The 26,990-nt window shown below is 34.2% G+C and overlaps 1 protein-coding gene across 7 annotated transcripts in view; it reads right to left on the bottom strand.

Moving 5' to 3' along the window:
• Positions 1 to 3,488: 3,488 nt before the first annotated feature.
• Positions 3,489 to 26,990, bottom strand: part of LOC138694869 (proton-coupled amino acid transporter 1) — a 118,295-nt gene continuing 94,793 nt past the window's right edge. For 6 of the 7 annotated variants that reach the window (XM_069819005.1, XM_069819008.1, XM_069819010.1 and 3 more), the window contains 7 exons: positions 24,039 to 24,286; positions 18,422 to 18,572; positions 17,627 to 17,833; positions 15,991 to 16,266; positions 9,833 to 10,011; positions 7,102 to 7,274; positions 3,489 to 4,596 (listed from right to left, as the gene is read on the bottom strand). In XM_069819005.1, coding sequence (XP_069675106.1) covers positions 4,352 to 4,596; positions 7,102 to 7,274; positions 9,833 to 10,011; positions 15,991 to 16,266; positions 17,627 to 17,833; positions 18,422 to 18,572; positions 24,039 to 24,286 — 1,479 coding nt within the window. In that variant the 3' untranslated portion in view covers positions 3,489 to 4,351. Of the gene's footprint in view, positions 4,597 to 7,101; positions 7,275 to 9,832; positions 10,012 to 15,990; positions 16,267 to 17,626; positions 17,834 to 18,421; positions 18,573 to 24,038; positions 24,287 to 26,431; positions 26,507 to 26,990 lie in introns of those variants that run through there. The other variant, XM_069819009.1, reaches the window with a different exon arrangement.

Genomic DNA, 26,990 nt, shown 5'->3' with positions numbered 1-26,990 from the left:
TAATCTTATTCAACTTTACAATTAGTAGGCCCTACCGGTACAGGCAGTTATTTTTTTATGTATTTGTCTATTTGTTGCGATATTAACTATACACGCAGTAGGAGTGAAGGTTTCCTTGTCTGCTGAAAATGGAATTAGATATTGTTTTGTGTTAGTTTTATCTTCAATAGCAAATTTGGGAAAAAAAAGTCTCCTATATCTTAGACAAATGTCTATTAACCAAAGCCATTTTGTAACAACTTTCAATAAATTAAGTTTATATTTTGTGATAAGCGCAATATGCCGACATTTCTAACTTCACAATATTTTACGTAAAATATTATGGAACTATGGTAACTAAATTCACAATAATTAACAAGATGGATCTGGAACAAATCTTCTACTGTCTGATACCATTCAAAGGACTTCATTATCTATCCATAACATCACATATTTCACAGAAACTTATCAAGTGACTTGATTTTAACAAATACAATTTCAAAGGCAATAGCAGAATCAATGTATTCAATAATATTAAAAACCAATTTCCGTTCACTGAATGTATGTTATAATAAATCAATTTCGGTTCACGAGGTATTTTATATTCGTTAATATTATGTAGTTAATAAATACAAAACCCTATTTTCACATTTATTTCGTAATGCATTGGATGTACTACAGTATTATAAGTAATATTCGCTAAGACGAAATTTGAAGTTGTATATTGTCCAAATTACATATAAGTTACATATAAACATGAGAGTATTCTCTCATCTCTTGTCCTTAACTACAAAATCTATGTAATATTTTGAGAGAAAACTGCTCTTGTGTATTACTTCAGCGTGTTGTGAAATAAATTCTTGATAAACATAATATCTTTTTTTTATTTTAATTGCCTATTTCATGTCCTTAAAGTTTACCAATGAAGACAATTGACACAGCAAGTTTTTGGTAGCAAAATTTAGAAGATTATAGTATGTGAATTATTTTTGTGGAAAACAATTTTAAACAATGAACTTCAGCCACAACACCATCATGGTAATATAATCAAACTACAAATTTCTGTTTTAAATGTTGGTTGGTTTAAATGTAATATAAAATATAATCTAACAACATTCCATTTACAAAACTGCTTATATTATTTAATCACCACTTCTTGGCACTTTTGTCAATTAAGGATATTTTGGAGACATTTTATATTAGTGTGACAATAGATCATTTAAATTCCTCTGTAACGTAACTCTGCATTAAAGAGAGTATTACCTATTAGAATTAAAGAATACATAAACGGTTTAAACTAAGAAATGTATAAATTTCTGGCATACTGTATTATATATGCCTTAGATGTCACTCGTAATTTCAAATACACTCAATGTGCACTATATATACCGGTAACAATCCTTTAGTTAAGAATTTCCTAACAAAATACAGTAGCGCCATAATGAAATGTACACAAATATGCATGACACATGTGATGTATTCATATTTAAAAAGAGACTAGATATTAATGCTTTGATGGCATTTATATCCCAAAAAGTTGAGTAGTGAAGTGATTATAGGAAAAGTTACAGCATGTTTACCTACTAGTTATTTCTGATATGGGTAGGTAATTCTCAATCTAAACAGGACCTAAAAGTACATTGTAAGAAGAAAAATTTACGTAAAATCTCAAGCAAGTTTCACTGTAAATATTAACATAGGTTTGTGTCTTCCAATCTTATTTGTACACTGATCCAAAATAGATATGTCGACGAACTTAAGTAGTTATGAAGTACAGACATACATGTTCTGTGAATTAAGAGTTATATTCTTTGGTAGTTATACCATTTTTTTTTAGTCAATACAACTTACTGGCAACACTGCTTAAAACACTACCAATCAACCTTGTCAGTAATTCAAGAATGCATACAACGCATTCTATCAAAAGAGAAAACATTTAAAATAATACTTAATGGCAAGGCAGTATTATCACTTACAACTATGAGAACTTTAAATTATACTGTCAAGATTTTTGTTTTTAATGCCTGATAATTTAGTCATTATTCTAAATTTATATTCAGTACTTAGAATATGATTTTAGAATCTCTATAATATGCAAGATCTTAAATTGACAATATCACTATTTTATAACCATAAGAAAATAAAGAAAAATAATTTAATCGTTCACAAAAAATTCAAAGAAATTGCTCCGTATGATGAATCCTATTACTGACAACATGATGGACTTCACAAATGTACGAAAAATATTGCAGAAAAAGGGACAATACATTTTTTTTCATTCATTCATTCCATTCCATTCATCCCCTTAACATCAATTAAAAGCGAATTATCGCAACTGTCAATCTAATTTTATGGCATCACAACACACACTCATACTACTTAAGTAATAATAATGTAAAATGTACTAAAGTATAAATAAATTAAGTTTAAAATTATTTTACATATGAATTCCTGCAAGAAAATATCAAAACCAGGAAGTTTCAACAATTTGGCATATTTGAAATCAATTGCTTTAATGTGCGATTTTATTAATAAATTATAAAGCAATTACAGTATTATGCCAAATAAGAATCCAAAGACAGAAATGGCCACATTATAAATAAATTGTGCAATGAGATACTGATATAATTCATTATATTGAATAATAATACATTTTGGGTGCATGTTTAATCTGAGTACATGCGCATAAAATTTACAGATTTTGAATATTTAATATTTATGGTACGGTAAAATATTAAATAAAGGAACCTGAAAACAGCAACATAATACGAATAATTACAACAAATTCTTGCACATTTAATACTACCGAGAAACTTTATTTTCTCATTTGTGCCTCGTATGTTCTATTAGATTGGTACACTTGTAATATGGTACCACTATTTCAATAATGTACAAATCAGTTTGGGGATATATTACTGGTACAAGAATTACCATATAAACAACTGAAGGGTCCAGGGAAAAAACACGTTTAGTCCAAATTTAGTAAATTTTATATTTTAATTAAATCTGGCAGTTAAAGTTTAAATCTTTAAGATGTCCTAATCATACAGAGGACTCGCCTGGTTCCACATTATAAGCATATTAAGGAAAGGCTTACACAGGAAGAAACTGTCAGTTCTTCAGTCTGTGAAAGCTCTTGTGAAAAATTTGCAAGATGCGACTAAACGTGCTTTTCCCCTGGACCCTCAAATTATAAAAGTTCAACATTTTTAAATATGTTTCAGTAACTTAGAATGTTTTTAAAATTTTAATAGAGGCACTGCACCCAAAATGTCAGGAACACAAACACTAACTCAAGTCCCTGCATGTCATGAAGTGTTCAAACTCAAATTGCAAAGTTATTGTTAACTATCTTGCAAATATTCAAATGATGATTATCCTTTACCATTTCTGTACTACGACTGAAATCTTATTGCATGAAATATATACATGTATAACTTGTATATATATATATATATATTTATATATATATATATACATATATATATATATATATATATATATATATATTTTTTTTTTGTTACCGATTTAAATTTTTTACTTTTGCTAACTTAGCATTTTTTCAAGAGATTCGAGTTCATTTGCCTTCACTACTATGTATATAAACACATTTTGTACAAAACAACGAAGAGAGTAAATACTGAAAACAGTTGTATACACACAACCATTCCACTCTTATCTTGCATACATTCATTTATTTTACTTTGGCACAACCCCCACTAAAACAAGCCTTTACGTAACATTTAAGAATAAATCTATTCTGAATTATCACAGGCTTATGGAAGATATTAAAAGGAATAATGCAACCATGGCCACATTGAAGATATCATACAATTATGGTAATAATCTAGTTCAGCACAACACATCATTCTTTCTTCATTCTCAGAAATCACCGAGGCTTACGTCTTAGGCAAGTCAACATTCCTTTACTTTTCATTGACCCAAAGACTCGGTATGTTCGTATCTTTCAGGAATCACGATTTTCAATATATCTGAACTTACCTCACCAATGCTAGAGTGATGAAGTCTCTAGATGGTGCATTTTAAGTCCACGAATTTTCTCCGATTTTCTATATCAACTAAGTACGAAAAGGTTTCGTAGTATATGTCCAAACTCATGTTTTATGCATTTTAAAACATGTCGATGTCTCACTGAATTGAACAGCCTCTGTCATAAGATAATTCCCGGAGATACCTTAGGACATTTCAATTAGTAAAGGAATGCCACTTTAATGGGGACTGCTGCCCCTTGTGGTCTGCCGAGTACATTTCAAAGCCATCAAGAAATCTAATATATTGACTTAGATTTCTGTGGCTTCATTCAGGGAAGCACCACAACCTTGTAATATAATCAGACTGAATATAATCTCCTTCACTGTGTTGAAAGATGAAGCATATTCCAAACATTGACGTAAGTACCAAATCCGAATCCCAATATACCGAAGATCATAATGGCGATATCCTTCCAGAATGTTACTGTTCTCACAATATTTCCTGCATCCCAGAAAGTGATGATATGGATGATAGGAGGCAAGATAATTGCAAGAGTCGAGCTGCTCACGGCTCCAACAAACGAGATTACTAACCCCAAGTTTGGGATCATAGCAGCAAGGGCAACTGTGAACAAAACAATTACAATTTTATTAATAATTTAATAATAATTTATTTATTTAGTCTGGCAGAGCTGAGGCCAGTAGGCCTTCTCTTCCATCCAGCCAGACTTCTAATTCTAATTGAATACAATTGGTTACATAGTTATTACAATAATATCTAGACCATAAAACAACATGAAAGTAAACAATGAAAGTTGGCTAAGTAATTAGTAGTATTTATTTATGTAACCTGGTAGAGATAAGGCCGTCAGGCCTTCTCTGCCCCTCTACCAGGGGATTACAACTATAATATGAACAATAAAATTACAATTAATATTAAATTTACAATTACAATTACAATAAAAATTAAAGTACGACAAGATTACCTGATTAATGAAAGCTAGACATTTTATCATAGAAGTTAAGAACAAAGAATATTTTTGTATTTACTGAATTACAAATTAAACCTACAATAACAAAAATCTATAGTAATGAAATTACCTGATATTGAAATATTTTGTGATAGATTAAGAGAACTATTTACAAGAAACCATGTCTGAACAAGTCTCAATTACTGACCAAGTGCCTAGTAAGTTTGCGTTTGAATTCAGTTTTATTTCGACAGTCCCTGATGCTAGCAGGTAACGAATTCCAGAGTCTTGGCAGGGCTATTGTGAAAGAGGATGAGTATGAGGAGGTGCGATGGGATGGTATTGTTAGTGTTGTTTCATGGCGAGAGCGTGTGTTCAGATTGTGGTGGGAAGAAAGGTAAGTGAAGCGAGACGACAGGTACGAAGGAATAGAAAAGTTCAAGATTTCGAAGAGAAGGAGAAGTGAATGTAAATTTCTTTTCTTATCTAGGAGAAATGCAATATGTGAAAGAGAAGGGAAAGACAGTGGATTTTCCTATGATCTTCTAGATGGAGCCAGGACAACATTTCGAGGGATGGTGTTACGTGATCAGCCCGGCGAATTTTGCAGACTAAACGGACGCACATATTATGAACACGTTGTAGTCTCTGCGCCGAAGTATCGCTTAGGTCAGTAAGCAGAATATCACAGTAATCAAAGTAGGACATCACGAGTGTTTGCACTAACATTTTTTCATGGAAAAGGGTAGAAAATTCTTCAATCGCCTGAACGAGTGGATTAATGAGAATACTTTTTTGCAGGTTTAAGTACCATAATTAAAAAAAAACAGAGTTGAAGGAAATATTGTTCCCGCAACTACTGTTAGATGTGGGCCTACAGGGCACACACCAGCTTGTAGGGTGACCACCTCCATAGGTAAAGAATGAGGAACACAGCACAGCATGAAATTGAATCGTAATTCTACTGTCTTCCTTCTGTTATAAATACAGAAATTGTTTTATTACAACTCGCACAGCCAACATCTGAGCCTCAACAGAAAGCAGAATGGAGAAAAATTCTCTCCGGCACCGGGATTTGAACCCGGGTTTTCACCTCTACGTGCTGACGCTCTATCTACTAAGCCACACCGGATTCCCATTCCAATGCCGGATTGAATTCTCTCAGTTTAAGTTCCACCTCTTATTCCATCGGATCCCGGCCACTTAGTCATTCGTAATGAGTGCACCTCTGCACATTAATGTGTTGGACATTGTGCCACTGTCACACATCTGTTACGCAGTGCATGAGGGTTGACCACTAAAGGGAACCTAAGAGGTGGAACTTAAACTGAGAGGATTCAATCCGGCATCAGAATGGGAATCTGGTGTGGCTTAGTGGATAGAGCATCAGGACGTAGAGCTGAAAATCCGGGTTCAAATCCCGGTGCCAGAGAGAATTTTTCTCCATTCCACCCATTTTTCATTGTAATGTTTGCCTAGCTTCATATTACTTGTCTATATAAAATAATTAAACTTATAGAAATTTTAATAATTCATATAATTTTGGGCCAAATGAGATGAAACTATGTACAAAGGCTATTTATATGCAGCATGATATCTATACATATTTTAAAAAATAAGCTGTTTTATTGAACCAAATATTCTTGATCGGTTGATGCTCCTCATTATGCTACCAAAGTAAAGGAATATACTTTCAGCCAATTTCATTGAGGAAATAGATCGATTAGGAATTGTGGAATGCCCTCCATGTTTCTGTGACTAGATCCCACGTGACTTTTCCTTGTAAGGAATTTTAAAATAAGTCTATTCTGAGAGATAAACATATGTAAACCATGACCGTGAATTAATCATGGAAACATGGAAGCCTTTAAAGAAATTCACGTGACTTTACCTTGTGGGAAATTTTAAAATAAGTCTATTCTGAGAGATATACATAAGTAAACCATGACCGTGAATTAATCATGGAAACATAAAAGCCTTTAAACAAATTCACAGTGAAAACAATTGTGTGAAAACTTCTGTAAAATTGTATCAAAACATTGTGAAATATTTTTACCTAAATTGGAAGCCATTTTGAGCAAAATTTGTAAAGCTGAATCTCAACAAATAAACAAATATTAATGTAATGGGGAACAGACTTATGTAATTAAATTACTTACATGTTGCAATTACAAGACTCGACCTCAAAAAATATTCGGCAAACCACCGAGTTCGGTCATCAGGAAGATAGTCCTTGACCAACGGCCAGATAATATTCATGGGTACATAAAACTGCAAACCGTATGAAAAGAAGATCGCCACTGCCATAATAATACGCACCAGTTGCGCCATTCTGCAACAATGAAAGCAATTATAACAATACAAACCTTTATCTTCGAAGACATTTGTACCAGATTTTGTCTGTAAAATATCGTGTTAATCGAATCTCACGTACATTCTCTCTTGTCCCTTAATCTAGTCCCTGATATACCGCAGCTTACTGTCTTATTGTGCCCGTCCTCGTAATTTGTCTGTTTCTATCTCACGACAAACTTTAGCAGACTCAGTCTTAACTTCAGCCCGAACAAAAGCTCTTAAGTTTGAGTAAAAATGATTGCTGGTAAATATTGCCTGGACTCCTCTGCAGGGTTTTCACCTACAAATTTCTGTTTAAACATCGAGCAAAGTATTCAGGAGACCACAGAATGATTCAGAACAAGTGGCTATGTCCAGGTGTGGGCAAAATACTGACATCCCAGTATTTTATGTATAAATACAAAATATTTCAAAGAGTCAGTGGTGATATTTGGCCGGTTCGGACGAATTCGTTGTTAAATTATTTCTAGGTAATATTTGCAATTACCATGGACATATTCTGTATATGTTTAACATAGGTGCATATGAGAGAACTGGTTAATATCACCACTGCAAAGAGTAGTATTCTAAATACAAGTATAGATTGACAACTTCAAGTGAAACCCCGTAAAACACGCCAACTTCTGGAATCTCTTTCTTTCTTCTCTCTCCCTCGCTCCTCGTCATTCAGTCACCAATCACCACGTAAATATCTAAGAGGGTGTGTGTGGCCATCGCGACCAATAGAAGAACCACTCTGCAGTATTACCACAATAACGGATTCTTCATTTTTGCCTCGACTGTCGGCTAGGAAGGTTCCATTATGCTAGCATTGCAGGCAACTAGTCAACCTTTTAATGCTTTTGTTAGCAGGTTTGACAAACTGTGAGTGGACCTGCAAGTATAGTGCATAGTGCTCTCTCCCTTCCCTCCGTGCTTTGTCACTTGCTCCTCCCCAAGACAGCCAGCGCTCACGTAGTAACTCTGTCAGGGTTTCAGTTCAATTTGTCAATCTATACAAATACTTAAGAAAAAAAAAAAAAAACTTACCAAAATACATCTGTATTTCAAACATTCGACGAAATACCATATCAAGAAATATGAATATTTAGTTTCAGAGCTCATGATTCATAAAAAATATTCCTGCTGGCATCAGGAATTTTACATCATTCAGCACTCATCAAACAATCTGTACATTCTGATTTAGGTGTTTGTCTGAAACTACCATAATTATTATGTATTTTTTTATATAAATATGACAAAAATGAAAATGATGAATTAGATACATATTACATTGTACAATTTGTGTAGAATTCTACAACAGGTAAAAGAAAATGTTTGGAGTTCCTGCGAGACAATATTGTTTTTATACAGTTATTGAAAATCTAAAATATTAACATAAAAACTATACCTGCTGGATTATTGAAAAAATGAAGCAAAATATTATTTATTTATTTATTTATTTATTTATTTATTTATTTATTTATTTTAGTTGGTTATTTAACGACGCTGCATCAACTACTAGGTTATTTAGCGTCGATGAGATTGGAGACAGCAAGATGATATTTGGCGAGATGAGGTCGAGGATTCGCCATAGATTACCTTGCATTCACATTAAGGTTGGAGAAAACCTCGGAAAAAACCCAACCAGGTAATCAGCCTAAGTGGGGATCGAACCCGTGCCTGAACACAACTTCAGACCAGCAGGCAAGCGCCTTAATCGACTGAGATACGCCAGTGGTGTGAAGCAAAATATTTTTGCTAACTAGTTCCTTAACATTTTAACTCAACAGGGTATCTGGACTTCTTTCTTTTTCCAATTGGCAATTAAATTATCGTAAACTTGATAATTTCCTTAAAAAAATTCTCAAAAAATTTATCAAATATAAGTTCCCTTGCTGGTGAATGTATAAATCCTGCAAGAAAATATAAGGTCAACAATAAAAGCCATCTTAAAAACTTTAGCAGGATAGCAGAAACAGAACCGGAAATATGCACAAAACTCCATTTTTAACTAGAGTAATAAACCTTAAACCCAGTAGAGATAAAACACAAAAAAAGTTTAGAGTATTTTAAATACAAAATATATCAATTTTATGTCTTTAAATACCGGTAACAAATGAAAAAATACTTCCGAAAATCCTTTAAAATTACAAAACACAAACGTATTTTAAATGCCACGATACCAAGGCATACGTAAATTTAGTCTGAAAATTTAATAACTCAGTCATAGGCTGTTGAACTGATAAATCATACCCGTTACAATTAAAATTATAATAAATAATATGTTATGGAGCCTGAAATGCATTAATATAAGTTACTAGTAACACTCAGTAATTATTTTGCATGGTACAAGGAAAGCTTAAAAAATCTAGGGAAATATGGGAGAAGGGAGATTGCAATAGAATGAAGTGAAATACAAAATACCGGTACCATGGAAAATACGGGAGAGTTGACAAGCCAATTTGAAAATCAAATTCCTGCACCAGAAATATAATAGGAAGCTAATAAAGGATTTCTGGGAAAATAAGACATATAATTTACAAAAATACATACGTATCATCAATGGGAAGATTGAGTGTAACACTGCCCAATGCTTGATCGCCATATTTAAGGTAACCAAAGAATCCAATTGCTGTGTACAAGATCGTCACGAACCCCATGCCAGCCGAGAGCACTCCATTCCAACCACCAAAATCCTGAGGATTTTTCATGTTATTTTCCAATGGCAAAACCTGGAAACAGAATATAGATCATGGTAATTTGAAACATCCTTTCAATATTTCTACAATTTCTAGAAAGTAATAAAAATAAATGATTTTATGTCAGGGACAAAATGTATTTGTAGAGCATAACAAAGAACAGGAAATATTTTTAACGATGAAAATGATAAGCCATATATAACGCTGAAAGTCAAGCGAAAATGGCTGAAAAGAAGGATCATTTATTGTTAACTGCGCGAAGTATTACCTACCCAGTTTCTTTCATGAATGAAACTCATTTTATTTTCTTATCCAGTTGCTTAGTCTATAAAACTAGTAGAATGTGAGTACCAATAGTTATTTGCTTCATATATACGGTTTTATTACCAGTCTTTGTATAAAGAAATTCTTAACGAAGATAACAGGGTATACTATGGAAAATTGAGAAAAAGATATATTTTCTAGAATTACAGATTCTACCATCTGTGTTAACGAAAATAAACACAACTGGACAGAACTATTTTTTTATTTCGGATGAAAAATTCAAAATCAATCTCCGCCAAAATTTCATGTTCAATATTCGTCAGACTTAAATTATTTAAGCATGGTTGTGTCATGTGATTTCTTAATAAAAATTAATCTTTTATTAAGAAAATTATAGCTTGGAAAATGAACATTCTGCAGATGCACTGATCAGGAACAATGTTAGAGAAATTCTAATAGCAATTTCCTACTCGAAGTTGAGGATGCAGAAATTGGAATATCACTTATATATTATATTATTAATTTTAGTATTATCATTAGTGGGACTGAAATATTATATAGTTAATTAGTTTCGTAATTTTCTTAATATTTTCTTCTTGTTCTTTAGCTCCCTCCTCTCTACTCCGCTTCACACAACCACTATTACTTTTGAAACACTTCATTACTAATGATATAAGTTAAAGAGAAGAGTGTAAAAATAGAAAATAAAATTTAATAACTTAGCAGACTCACTGACACGATCGGAAAGTCGAACGAATACTGTCAGATGGTTTATAGTGAAATTCCATTATTGTAACTATTTTTAAATAATATTTTATTAAATAAAATTTTTACAATAATACTTCGATACATTTTTTCTTTCTCTTTTACTGAGGAGAGACCTAACAATAAATAAAAGGAATTTGGCATCTTTGGTATAATATAATACAAACAGTTGAGACAGATTATTTGAATGACTATTGTTACATACCATATTGAAATGGTCGTAAAATGAGGGGAAAGAGCTTGTGAGGGAACTGAAAAGTGGAAAGTCTCAGACTTGTCAAGCCATGCTTCAAGCAAGACGAGAACAGACAATATTATAGGGCAGTGTTTCTCAAACTTTTCTGAAGTGGGGACCACTTTTTTAAGTCAGAACAGTTTCGCAGACCACCTACTCTTGTTCCCTTCGAAAGCAAATTTATCATTTATGTAGCATATTTTAATACCAGTATACTTACATTTTAATGTAGAAATAATTAATTAAAATTAATTTAATTCAATTAATTTTATATTAATATTAACTAATTAAGTTAATGTTAATAGAAAAAAATTTCTTATATCGTCATCTGTAAAACCAGAAATAAAAAAAAATTAATGCAGAAACATGCCCGATTTTCAACAAGTAAAGGTACAGTTTTGCACGTTCTACTATTGGTGTATGACGTACAGTACGTGACTATTTCAATGTGCAGACTGGGTGTCGGCATATTATTAAGAAAGTCATAAATACATGAAAAGGTTTGGTACTATGGTCCTGTTATGAATTCGGGTGATCCCTAGCTGGGTTACAAGCATGACACAAGATGTGCAGGGAAAAGATAGCGAGAAACACCACGTTCATAGTGCTTTAAATCCCTCTTTTGATGCTGAGAGTAGAGTGGGAAGTCTATAGATGGGTAGGGTAAATAAATTTCATAAAATGTCGGTACTGGGAAAAAAAGTGAAAGGCGGTTGCCATGTGTCATTTCCAAACTCTGAGATTTTTCAGCTATAGTGTGATACGCAGTTCATTTGAATTTTATGTTTTCTTCTGTCTTTTTTGAAGGACCACAAGGGCAGACCTCGAGGACCACAGGTGATCCGCAGACCATAGTTTGAGAAACGCTGTTATAGGGGATTGTGAGAGAGAGAGGGTGCGTGTGGACACAGCTGAGATAATATTGTCGAAGCATGGAGGATGAAGAGGCAGCAAAAAATACCGTTACTGTTCAATGAATAAAGTTTAACTCCAAAAATTAATAGTCCTATATTTATGAGTACTGTTGTTACTATTACTATTGTTGTTGAGGCTCCCTTAAAACCCAAGGCCCTTAGTGGCCATCGTGTTTCCCCAAGCATTACAATGGCAGTGATGATAAGGTTACTAATACTATTCGAGGGGAGAGAATATTTTTGAATTTAATATTTTCCTTACAAGTCACAGCAACAATTTTATATAGCCTGGGGCATGTCCAGACGGCCTGTACACCCACTTTGGAATCATGCCCGGACTAAAAAGTAAAACTATGAAGGCTTTGTAGATTTACATAATAATTTAAATTAAACCTAACCCTGAATGAAAGGGCTCCAGATAAAATTAACTATTTATTGTCTACCTCAAAATTAAAACTTTCGAGATAGTACAATGGAGCCAACTAGGAAGTTTAAGTGAGTGTAGGTTTTGTCCCATCCTCCATGTCAACTCCATCCATCATTGGCCAGATTCCAAATAGTTGCATCGCTGCTTTCCATTTTGAGAATTACATAATACTGTGAACCAGACTTTGCATCAACAGACTTATCAAATATAGAGTGACCAGACATGTGCACAGTGAAGGCGTATCCTATGAACCGGGCAAATGGTCCTTGTATCTCTCAAGGCTATCTATATGCGCAATTTGCACTCATGTAGATAGAGCAGGAATTACAACTTTAAGTTTTCTGTGAATGTCGTATTGTGTACCAAGAGTGAACTCTCGCATGAAAAAAAAAAACATTTCGCAATCACTTCGAAATACCCTAATCCAACCTGTAATTCGAACTATGAATTAACTTTCAGTTGTGAAACCGAATATAGCACCTACATTTGAACTTATTTTCAAGTTAGTTTAATTTTGATATACTGGTACTGTATTATAGGTTAATATGTACTTCGAAGGCAAATGAAGGTTTCAACCCTGAAAGAGAACTCTAACTCAAAACCATATCATCCATATACAGAGTCCTTAATTATATGGCTACCAGTGCCATAGAACGGAATCTGGTTCCCAGACAACAAGTCGAGCATCAGCCAATAAAATTCTGCAAGCAGAAATGGATTATGAAACCGATCTTAAGTAGATGTTGGAAGAGTTGTCCTTCCTACTTTCATACAAGCTTCATATCACGAGAATATATTGTCACTCACTAGTCTAAGCTCATCAACTGAAATTCTTTTTATTTCATGTTCAGCATCAGTCTGGAGTTCCTTTAATGTGTGCAAATTTGTGCGAAACCACTTTTATTTAACGATGCTGTATCAACTACGAGGTTATTTAGCGCCGATGGGATTGGTGACAGCGAAATGATATTTGGGGAGATGAGGCAGAGGATTCGCCATAGATTACCTGACATTTGCCTTATGGTTGGGGAAAACCTCAGAAAAAACCTAACCAGGTAATCAGCCCAAGCGGGAATCGAACCCACGCCCGAACGCAACTCCGGATTGGCAGGCAAGCACCTTAGCCGACTGACCTACACCGGTGGCCGAAACCGCTTTGTCTTGCCTCCTTGTCTTCATTAAAATTGTTCCTGTTCGGGAATGTTTTTTGTCCAACATTCAACCTGTGATTCCAAGCTTAATCATTGGCCTTTGTAAAGCACTTATTGAAAGGGCATTGCATCGGGACAGATTTCAACAAATTCTCTTCGAGGAGAACAGTTTTTAAAGTACCATACTGCTACCATAATGTTCACAAAAAAAATACGAATAATTTTAACAGAGACAAAGTGTTTCGCACTAATCCGCACACATTACAGCAACTCTAGGCTAGCATTGAGCATGAAATAATAAGAATTTCAGTTGATGAACTTAGACTGAGTGACAATATATTCTCGCGATATCAAGCTTGTATACGAGTAAAAAGACTGCACTTTCAACATGTAAGATAGATTTCCTAATCCATTTCTGCTTCTGCCGTCGTAGGCTGATGCTCAACCTGTCCTCCAGGAGCCAGATCCCATGGTACCCTTTATCATAACTGTTACAACACATCCATGTTTGGCAATAATGCATTTCCTAAGAAACAGCGTCTTTTGTTTCAGAACAGTTCGCTGTTGCTCCATAATTGGTGATGTCCGTTTTTATTTTCTCTTATTCCCTCATTTTCATGAAATGCTAACGGCCATTTTGTTTTTATTTCTTGGTCATTTAACGATAGGCCTACTATCACCTAGAATTTGCGGAATTAATGGTAAATATGGTATTTTGGCAAGATGAGTCCGTGAAATCGCCATGGTATTCTTAACATTTGCGTTACAGTTGAAGAAACCTCGAAAAAATGCCAATCAGGTGAACAATACAAGCAAGATTAAAAAATCATACCTGAACACACCTCACGTGCAGTATAATTGATTATTTCCATGTATAATTATTGTCTTTTTGAAATTTTATCTTTGTAACATCTAAGATGTGATATTATGTTACTACCAGTAAGTAGGGAATTTCAAGTAACTGAAGAAGTGACAAAAATTACTACTAGAAACATCGCAAATGCCACTGATCCATGCAATTGATTGATTTCCAAGATCTATGGTTTCATTAACCTTCACAACCTGTCTCCTTCATAATATTTTTTCTCAATTACACATAAAATTATGACAAAAATTCTTTTCTTTTCCAGACTAAAAATACATGTACATGTTTTACAGCTTCATAAAGAAAACCTCTCAACATTCTGTATTATATAATTAGGCCTAAGTAATAGTTATTAAAATACATTTCGTCAGCATTTCTTAGGTTATTTTGTATTTTTACTTTATACGAAATATAAAGAGAATGTGATGCTACAGAAAACTGATTTCGAGATTTTTGGGGGAAAGATTTTCAGAATCCTTAATGTCGAGAAAATGGTTTTGGCTATGCCGTTTGTCTGGGTACAGTATTTCTTCTGAAATATTATTATTACTCCCCTTCCCCCTCCTCAAATTGCACTACTGAGTTCAATATTTCAATATTTTCCATATATCAATTTTCTCACAAAAAAATCATTTGGTTTATGAGAAATATTTATGCAAAGTTTCATTTCATTATTCGAATTATAGGTGACCTAAATATTAATTCTTTTAAAGGACTGTAAGCTAACGTGGTCAGTTAACTTTAAATGCAGTTTCCCAGATATGAAATTTTTACATTTTTCAGTCTAAGAAATTGGATTTCTAAAAAAACTAAGTAAATAATACAATGATATTTTTACCACACATTTTAATTAATAGTGTATTCAATGAAAATGTACATTATTTTTATATGAGTTGAAAAATTCAGTCAGTTTATTGCTATGCATGACCTTAAGGAAAAAATGTTAAAAAAATTCTGTCGCAACTTTTTCATTCCGAACAGAAACAAAAATCAAATATACAATTACATTAGTCAATTATTCAGCTACATGTTAAGCTATGAAACTACAAAAAATCTTTATTCATTCATGTTTAATCGGATGCATTTTTTAACTTAATTTTTATGGACCAAATGTACAGATTAAAAATCTGAAAATTTTAAACATCATTTAATCTTAATGAAAGAAATTAGTGATTAAAATTTCACTGAAATCAGATTAAAATTATGGAAGTTTTAAAACTCAGTAGAGCATACCCTTAAGATTGAAATTTTTATAGCACTGAATTTTTAGAATAAGTTCCATGCTCATAATAGCATTTTAACTGGTACATTACTCAAAAGAATAAGCTTGTATGTACCAGTATAACTTCGTGAATCCATATGTATATTAACATTCCAAATTTTTTACTCACCATACCAATGCCTTCAAAGGCATATATGGCCGTGCCAAAATACAGCGGCAGACTACTCCAACCAGCAAAGAGCTTCACGGAGTCGGTGGATGGAATATCTTGCAGCATGTACATAAATGTGATACCCAGGCCAACAGTGGTGAGAGCTGTGGCCAGCATTGATATTGGCGACAACGTCTTGAGTTCACGCAGCCAGTTCAGAGCGATCATGGGCACCAGAATTATGAGCAGGTAGTAATGCACGTTCCAGTCGATGTGAAAGTACTGCTTCATTGGCTGAAACGTAGAGAAACGCACATTAAGAGACTTCCAGCCAGGTAACGAACAGGACTCCTAATATTAGATCTACTAATCGTGGAAAGAAAAGAAATCGCCCAGAGTAAAAATCAAATTAGCATGAATGGAGTATGAAAATTATTTCACAGTGCTTTTCAAGTGAAACTTCTTTATGCAGATTACGATTGGATTGGAAAATTCTGTGATGGAAGTTTTAAGAAGGCTTTGCTATTGGTTTGTTTGTGTATATTACAATGTTAATGTGTAAATAAATTTACGATGTTCACAGCTTTCCACTAATTTGCACCAATTATTGTGAGTGGGATTGTCACTGGGCAATGTGTCTTCAGTGTAGTGTTGTGACGCTACACAGTTGAAAGTTGAAACCAGTGAGTGAAAGTACATTGTTTAGAGGCTCTTTGCTAAACTAGTTTCTTCAGTGGAACTATTTTCTATGATTATAGTCGCGAAGCTGTTATTCCCAGCGTGACTCCTTCTCTTTGCTTACGTCTTAGGAAGTGAAGGCTCTATAAAGTCTAGGTAGGTAGTATCGTTCGCCATTTTTGTTCTTTCGTTGCCGAGCTACCATACGAGGAATCTATTTGCCACACCGTTAAATATTATCATGTCGTAGCTCCTATGATAATAAATCAAACACACTGTAATTCAGCAAATAATTGAGTGGCAAATAATGTATTCGTGTGCTTTCTGAGAACGCCAATGAAAGAGCCAAAATGGCGGGCGATTATATTAAGTATTTATCGAGCCTAAGAAATGAATAACGTCTTCCTCAGCAAGTCACAAGGCACACACGTTTAAATGTAGCCGACCTGCAAAACGATTGGCTGCCGGAAATTAGAGCGACGGAACTATAGTAATGAATGCAACATATATGCTTCTCTTTCCTTACCTTCTCTGATTGAGTCAATAAGTAATTCAAAAATGTCCAACATCAACATATATGATACTGTACAAAATCCCAGAAAAAATTCGCATTATGTAATACAGTTTGAATTAAATGTATACTAATGTGTAGTGCTAACATTAACTTCAGCTTGTGAAAGATATTTATAATACAGTACTGAATCTAATAAACAGACCCAATTCCTGGCAAAAAAAGAAAAAAGTGATCTTCATGGACGATCCCTTTTATTGAGCATGACTTACAAAGGAACAGTTAATGAACTCGTGTCGAAATCTCCACTTAAACTGTGTACATTGTTATATCTCCATAGTAGACAGACAAATACAAAAAAAATATAGGCGCTCATACTGATAAAAGGTGTGAAATTAAAGCCTGAAAAAAAATTTAATGGTCTCAAATGTTGAATACATAGTGCTCGCTCATCTGCTCTCTTACCTCTTGGAGATTTGCAGCCACGAAAACAAAATATACGCAGCAAAACCCGAGTTGCGTGACGCAGAGGAATGTGTTCACCAATATCTTGGCAAGTTTTGAAAATCTTCTCAGGGACTGAGGGCCCGTCTCAAATGCCACTCTGCAAGTATCTGAGAAACCTAAAAATGCGACGTTGCTTCTTCTACATAATTCGTGGGCACAATCAACCTATGGAAGAAGGAAATAAATGTTACATTTACAAAATAGAAACTACTACCAAGTTTGATAATTCAACAGTAATCACAAAACTTCAAACCTTTCAAAATATCAGCAAGTTATAAACTTCAAACTTCCAAAAACTAAGAAAATAAACAATTTATCAACTTCAAACATTCCAAAAATAATAATTGTTATTTATGAACTTACTTCAGACCTTAGGAAAAAAAATAATGTGAACTTCAAACCTTCGAAAAAATTAATTAATTAATTAATCAGCAACTTCTAACCTTCCAAAAAAGTAAATAATTTAGCAATTTCAAACCTTTCAAAAATAAATAATTTATAAATTAAAACCTTCAAAAAAATTATTTATGAACTCAACACTAAAAAAATCTACAAATTAAAATTTCCATAACATTATAATGCTACGAGTATCCAAAACATGATAACTTTTAAAACTTCAGTTTTCCAAAATTAATTAGGAATTCAATACTTTTTTGAAAGATTAGTGAACTTCGAATTTCCGAAATTTTTTGAGAAAACTTAACTATAAATTACCAAAATTTCTTATAATAGCGTAGGTCTATAATAACTTACCAAGATAAGCATGCAGTGAGTACAGATTATACCCATTATTATCGTTCCGAAAGTTCCAACAACAAGACCAGCATTCTTAAACGCATCTGGCATGGCTAAAATTCCAGTTCCTATGTTTCCCTTCAGTAAATGGATCATTGTATCCAAGTTTCTGAAAATAATAAAAGATAAAGTTATGTTAATTGGAGTGGTAAGCACAATAAGCCTTGGGCTGCAGTGCAAGCCTTCGGGTCCCTCCTCCGTACAAGAAAAAAAAAATAGTAAAAAATTAAAGATACCGAATTTTGAGCAAAAAAGTGTTCTACTACGTTAGAGATGACTGAGGAAGAAGTGAAAAAATTCAGTAAGATTATAACTAGCATACACTACATATAAAGGATACACAGAACAGAAAACCTTGAATTAAGATGACACCAAGGCATGTCCGCTACTACGATCACATTTCGCCTTCATTCGATAAATTATTGTGGCTCAGGTTAAATGAGAGAAGAAAGTTACATTCCCTTTCTCTCTTATACCGAATTTTGCACACCTCTACTCCCTCTTACTTATCTGTCCGATTCCACAGTCTTTCTTGGTATCATAACTTAAATACTCGGTCACAATATGATAACACGCTAGAAATACCACTGCACATATCATCTCTTTATTCTTCATCTTTCACTGTTGCTACTTCTCGTCACTGGAATTCTCTGCCGCCTGAAATCAAGGGCTGCCGAACTTTAATTTCCTTTAAATGTAAATTAGAAAAATATCTTATGAGGAGTTGCCAGACCTAACGCGTTGCAAATATTTAATGGAATGTGTTCCACTGTATTTATTTTTATTTATTTTTTATTTTTTTTTATTATCTAAATCGTGTTTATTTATCACTTAACGCCAATATGTATCCCACTGTGTTATTGTTTTTTTATTATTATTCTATTTTTTGTGTACACTTTATTCAATTGTTGGTTTGTGGTTTAATTATGTAAATCCTACTTAATTGTAATCTAATACTAATATGTATACTAATGTGTATACTAAAGTGTTTATTCTTATTTTTACTGGTATTTTTTATTGAATTATCGGCTTCTGTTTTTATGTGATTCGTATTTGATTCTAATAACATTAATATGTATTTTTCACCATGTTTATTTTTATTTTATGAGGTAAATTTTATGTAACTACCTCTTTTGATCTCATTATGTACCTAAATTGTATCAGTATGTAATTACTTAATTCCGATCCAGTTTTATGTTCAACTGTGTAAGCAAGTTTTAATCCTGGTTGAATGTAAGAGAAGGCCTTACGGCCTTAACTCTGCCAGGTTAAATAAAGCCATTATTATTATTATTATTATTATTATTATTATTTTATTTTACTATTATTATTTTATTTTACTATTATTATTTTATTTTACTATTATTATTTTATTTTACTATTATTATTTTCATTTTCATTTATTATTATTATTATTATTATTATTATTATTATTATTATTATTATTATTATTATTATTATTATTATTATTAGCAGATCATCACATGCTCTACCCAGTATTGATGCGAACATTCTTACAATCTGGGAGAAGGAAGGCAATCGAGTGAAAAAACTTATTCTAGGTTGTAATCATCTTTTCTTGTGCAACTGCAATTGTTATAGATTTACAACATTTCTAGTCTAGACAACTTTAATAATATTGAATATTAGCATTGATTGTCATAAGATGATCTACTTAACGCATTTTCTAAAAGTAGAACAAAAATGAATCTGTTGAAGATGAAATTATCTGGAGATTTAGCAAATTCAACCAGGGAGAGGTCGTTATATACAGTGTCGTTTGGGTAGTCGAATACCTGGTAGTTTGCCAAAGCTAGCACCACACTAATTTATTTTTCCTGTTTTAACTTTTGAGGGGGATGAAATGCAGAGTTGAAGCGACAGTAAGCTACGTGTTTTCTCAAGACTTTGGGCGTTCTTTTTTATTCATCTTAATATATAGTATAGTTTCTTTGGAAAGAATGTCCACACCTGCTTTAATACTTCATATACTAGGTGTTCATTTCAAAGTGAGTCATGACGTCACTGTTTTTTTTGAGTCAGCGATTTGAAGCGAGTTTCAGCTTTTGTGTCAGAGAAGTTGCCTATTAATCAAGGCGTTCAATCTGAACTTGAGAACGTGTACGGTATAACTTGAACGTCGTAGCAACAGATGGTGGTCTGTACGGTCTGTGTGCTACCATAACCTCTTTCGAACTGTGTTTTGCGCGGCCAAGTCGTACGCAGGGTATTTGTTATCATCAGTTGCGCACGGCAACATTCCACAACACAAATCAAATGCTCCGTGTTCATGTTGACAGTCGAACTTAATGTCAACAAATATATAAGTAATCGTCTTAACCCTCTCTCCATATCCCGACAGTAAGAAAAAACTCACCTCAGTACATGTTTCGAAACAGTTCACATTCCTGCCACTACCGGCGTTACCGTACGTATCGGTATATACTCTTCTGAATGAACGCCGTACTTGCTAGGCAACTTCTCTGGCAGATAAGTAATACACCTCTGCGGAAGTGTAGGAAGATTGAATTCTCTAGGCTCATCGACTAGCCACGTGACGGCATACAGCGAGCCATGACACACTTTGAACTGAACATCCAGTATGTTCAACTGGCTTTTGTACTGCAAAGTACACGTTTTTATTTTATTTAAGAAAAAAATAAGTTTTCTGGCGAAATACCTGCATTCAAGTAAAGATTTAGGAACTTTTAAAGGGAAATAATAAACCCGAACAGGATTATAAGTTCACTAACTTACGAAGACATGATAGCAATTGAAAACTGTGCAAAAAGCGGTCAAGTCCAATTTTTTTCAAAATCGACATTTAGTATGCACTGCATTGAAAAATTATTCTGCACACTTATGTGCAAGTATCCTTCAAGTCTGACTTTTAATAACGTCTCTACAGTTGAAAAGGACTCGACGGTTTCACTGATTTGCGTAAAAAAGCACACAGATCTTCCCGCTAGATAGAAGGTAGTCAGTATTTTTTCTCTACAGGCCTATATTTCAGTACCAATTTTAACTACAGCTTTGGTCCTCCAATATCATATACTAGTAGCGCGTTTGCCTGGTGATCCGGAGTTGCACTCAGGCGCGGGTTCGATTCCCGCTTGAACGGATTAGCCTACCTAGTTGGGTTTCTCGAGGTTTTCCCCAACCGTAAGCAAATGTCAGTTAAACTGTGGCAAATCCTCGGCCTCATCTCGCCAAATACCATCTTGCTATCACCAATTTCATCGAGATGCTAAATAACCCAGTAGTTGATACGGCGCCGTTAAAAACTATTATAAGCTTATTCTTATTGGCTGCACTAAATGCTCTAAGCTTTAAAATATAGTACAATAATAATTGTTTGAAAATATATAATTATATGCACTGATTAATCCCTCAACGGAAAGTCACCTGAGACTGAAGTAAGTTTCGTAGATTTGTTTTCGGGACAAAAAACATTCAAGTCCATCATCAAAAAAAAAATTATATGGACGAAAGAGAACTAACGAGAATATTGGTAACCACATAAAAATCTACTGATTTTCTGAATTATCGTGTACAAAATCAGTTTGAAATTAATGCACATTCAATTTTTGTGAAAGTTTTTTTTTATCTCCTGTAAAATTTTCATTTCTGGACTTGACCCCGGGTTTTGCACCGAGATCTTCAATTATTCATCATAACTGAGCTACTGGTCTGACAGATATTTTCTCTACGCAGTACCTTGTATTGTTCGAAGAAAATTATTCTAGCGAGTAATAGTCAACACTTACGACGTCAGCTAGAGAAAAGGTCAAACTTGCAATCCCTTCCATTTTAGTGTGAGTGTCATTTGAATTTGATACTTAGTAAAATGCTCGCATCGCAACCAGTGTCGGGTTAAGTATGAAAATTGCAGATTTATGCAGGATAACAAAGAAAAAAGGGCCTGTAATATAATTGAAAAGTAACAGTTCTGGAAATAAATATAACATTAATGCAAGTCGCTAATGCGTAAATTAGGTTGGAAGAGTCTTCAAATAAGATTTAGCTACACCTTCAAATATTTGTGTGAATGTGGAAGGAGAGGGAACAGAAGGAACTTTGTACGGATACTGGCCGACGGAACACGGAAGTTTCTTTCCTGGTGCCTCCCCTGGCCCTACTAGCAAGTTTTGACAACATTAACTTCCTCCTGATAAACTCTGGCTAGTCACACTATAAACCATCTAAAGCTATGGTTTGTCTACAACGATCTTCGCCGAACGATCAATGCTGACGATTGAAATCGTCAGAGAGTGGTTTCTTTACCGGCGAAATTCGTAGGTGGATAGTAAATTCTTTTATATAGTTGAACATGTCTGATCAGCTGATAAGTGGATGATTATGATAACGTTATAATATAAGTTTTGCCTTGAAAAAAAGTATGGATCTTTAAAGTTTCTAATATTATGTTTAGAAATAGATATACAGGCGGCTCTCTTAATTCATTGATATTAAGACATCTTGAAAATGACCCCACCAATTTTAAGGAATATTTCAGACTTTCTCCCGAACATTTTCATTTTGTTTTAAGTTCAGTTGAAAATGATACTGTAAAATTACCCACAATATTTATTCACAAACCAATAAGCCAGCTGAAAGATAAGCAGTAACTTTAAGTTGAAAACCAGTGTACAAACACTTTATTATTAGTAATTGATTAACTAGCGGACATGCTCCTGTTAATTATGTAAGTCTGTACGGCTTACAGCTGTTTCGGTGCTTCATCACACCATCCTCAGAGCCTACTAGCTCTGAGGATGGTGTGATGAAGCACCGAAACAGCTCTAAGCCGCACAGACTTAGATAATTAACACGAGTATGTCCGCTGGTTAATCAATTACTTATATTCAAGTGTTATAAGTAGTGTACGCAAGATTCAAAATGGACTTTATTATTACTTTTTACAATGTTATTTTTTTCATTTGGGAGCATTTATTTACGAAATAATGTTACAAATAAAAAAAATAATGTGAGAAGGAGGTTGTTGCACTTCTCTCCTTTGCTCGGCATTCCACATTCCACACTCAAACTTTTGCTTCAGTAGCTAAACCTGCCGCATAGTGTGTACCCTTCAATTATGAATAATTTTACTCTATTGAATTAACAGTTCTGGTTGTTGCAAAATATAGATTTGTTATTGTTTACGTTGATTCTTCTTTTTGGCTCATGTCGAACGGGGATTTGTGTTTAGAGTCATAATCAATTAATATCTCGTCTTCATTAGTGGAGAAATTGCAGAAAGATTTCCGTTTTACCGCCATTATGGTATGTATAATGCGTAAATCACATGTTATTAAATGATTTAGTTCATCACCTACTATATTTTTATAATTGGTTTCTCGGCGATGGTCGCCAGGTTTTTGCCTCTAAGGCAAACTCCGACGATGTTCGTCGAGCCCAGCGATGTTCGTTGACGTTCATCGCCATAAAGAAACCATGCACATTCAAATCAACGGGACAGAATCCCATCGAAGATCGCCAGCGATGATCGTCGGCGAAAATCGCCATAGACAAACCGTAGCTTAATAATAATAATCTACTGAAAATGTATGCTTACGAGGTAGGGTTTTGCAAGTCTCTGTCTTCCATTGGGATGCTAACCGCCTTCATCTCTTCAGACGCGCCAGATTCCAGTTGGCCTGGCATGTGTAGGTGGGGACTGTCTGGAGAGGATCGAACAACAGGCCTGGCAATCGACCGCTCATAGGTATCGTTCAGAGGTTCCGCAGTGCTCAGTAGTAAAGGCTGCCTTTCTTCTTTCTTCATTTTCCCTGGTTTTGATGTTCCTGCTATATTCGGGTTAAGCTGAAAATAATTAAAGAAATCATTACATTACATATACTTACAAAATCAAGTTGTGACAATTATTTGGAGCAACGGTTCTCCAACTTTAATGAAATGGTACCCACCAAAATCAGCATTTTTTCGTGACCCACTTTTTAGACTGTTTATTTAAGTTTTTACACTGATAAAGTTTTACTATACAATTCTCTATTAGAATTTTGTACTAGTATTATTTCACCTCCTAGACATTAGAATTATATCAATTAAGTTACTGATTTAACACACTATTAATAAGCACTGTAATAACATTAACGTTTCTTTCGACTTCTGACAGCTCGCTAGCAGCGTGGCATACGAGTTTGCTGTCATGGCAACGTTCCAACTTTCTGCTAGAAGCCAGTCAGTTATCACGTACAATATTATGTTCGATTAGTATGTGGCAAAATTACCCGCAAACCTGGATGAAGAGAGAAAGGGCCGTCAAACATTGATTGGCTACTTCCAAGATGCCGTGATCTTAAGCTTAAAGAATTCGAATTAAATTTGTATTTTCAACATCAGTTTGAGTAGGAATTTAAAGGGGAATAAACATTTATCGACTTATCTAATGCTGATTAACCAATCTCTACTGTATCCAAGTTTTTTAATACACGTCCTTAAGTCACAAACCAATCACACAATGGTCAATGGTGATTGGCAGAGAGGAGAGAAGGCTCGTTAAGATATCTACACATACATATCCCTTGTTGCCAGAGTCTTCGGCACTCATAAAAAATCTCTAACTTACATTATGACTTTTTTAAATCTGTTAAAATACGACAATGTATCAATGATGCAGTGTTAACTCTTTTTTAACCTGCTGATCTAACGACGCTGTATCAACTATGAGGTTATTTAGCGTCGATGGGAATGGTGATAGCGAGATATTTGGCGAGACGAGGCCGAGGTTTCGCCATAGGTTAACTGACATTTGCCTTACGGTTGGGGAAAACGTCGGAAAAAACCCAACCAGGTAATCAGCCCAAGCGGAAATCAAACCCGCGCCCGAACGCAACTCCAGACCGGCACGCAAGCGCCTTAGCCGACTGAGCTATGCCGGTGGCCAACAACTCTGTTAACCAGCGTCAGTGGAATTAGTCAAAATGAGATTATCCTTTGATTTGCTATGCAATTACTACCGATATACAATCTTCTTTCAGTTGGAAAAAGCACAGGAAATAATAAAATAACTGCAGCATTGTTTATAATACTTTTTAATTGATTATTTTACGACTCTTTATCAACTGTTAAGGTTATCTAGCATCTGAATGAAATGAAGGTGATAGTGCCAGCGAAATGAGCCCAAGGTCCAGCGCCGAAAGTTACCCAGTATTTGCTCTTAATGAGTTGAGGGAAAACCTCGGGAAAAACCTCAACCAGGTAACTTGTCCCAACCAGGATTTGAACCCGGGACTGCTCGTTTCAGTTTAGGCATGCTAACCGGTACTCCACAGCGGTGGACTGTCTTTATTCTAAATAACATTTTCAATATTTTGTAATTATTGTACTTGCGTTTGTAACTGAAGTCTGTAAAATTCGTTCCTTTTGCGTTGCCAATATTTACACACTTTCACAAACTCGTTTATTTCCATTTTCATCTTGATCATTTAATTTCCTTTTCTTCTTCCTCGACTTCTTGTTAGTTTTCATTAGCCTATTAGCAAAATAACTAGACTCACCGAGACCAGCTCTGTATAATAATTTTATATAAAGCATTGACATACAACTTCTAATAAGTAGTTTAACGAGTGCATCCATTAAAGATGATAATGTTTGTGCGGGTGACCAGTAGGGAACTAATTTTGTTATCTACAGAGAGAGAAAATGGAGTTAACATTCCAAATTTCAACACGCAAAGAATAGAAGATTTCGCTGCAGCTAATGCGTAGGCCTAATTGAATTTAAATAGACAAGAAATGGAATATTATTTGAGACCACCGAACCTTCTCTTCCGTATCACCAGAAATGGCATGATTGAAATTCAAATTTTGTTTGTTGCCACGTTCTTTTAAAAGTCACAAGCCGCTACTGTTTCCTCAGCCACGAAATGCCTTTCTACACAAACGTATGAAAATCACTACCTACAATGTACAACGTAAGCCTAATTCTGTAAGTCTAAATAAATACCTTAAAAATACGTTACTAACAAGCGACCAAGTCTGTTACAAACAACTGTACAAACAACTGATCACGACTGATCACCTGACGATGTACTTGCACAACATTATGCAGGATGATTATCTCTCATTATCAGTTCTTGGAAATAGATGATAATATACGATAGGCTGTGACGCGTTTCTCAAATTGTGGGAAGAACATTTCAAGTGGAGGAAAACGTGATCATTTTCCTCAAAGTACCTACAAATTTCCCTTATATAGGCCCTACATGCCAACAAGTCGAAGAAATTTAGAAAACTACAGTTCAACTTCATTATAACGACATAGATTTATACCGGGACGGAATACCTAACATTGGTAGAACATTGGCCCTGCATTCTGGAGGTACCGTACCGGATTCATATCTCGGAGCCAGCCTATAAGATCGAGATTGTTGGTTTCCTTGGTCATCAAATAACTAGATTTGTCACATTGGTTCCCATTTCCACTACAAATCTAGAGATGTTTCCCTACTGATTGTACTGATTTTTTGTATTTATTTATTTTTTTATTTTATTGGGTTATTTTA

The sequence above is a fragment of the Periplaneta americana genome, chromosome 2 (assembly GCF_040183065.1).
Source record: "Periplaneta americana isolate PAMFEO1 chromosome 2, P.americana_PAMFEO1_priV1, whole genome shotgun sequence".
In the NCBI taxonomy this organism is placed as follows: Eukaryota; Metazoa; Arthropoda; class Insecta; order Blattodea; family Blattidae; genus Periplaneta; species Periplaneta americana.
The sequence above is the reverse complement of the archived record's forward strand: the minus strand, read 5'-3'. Positions and strand labels throughout refer to the sequence as shown.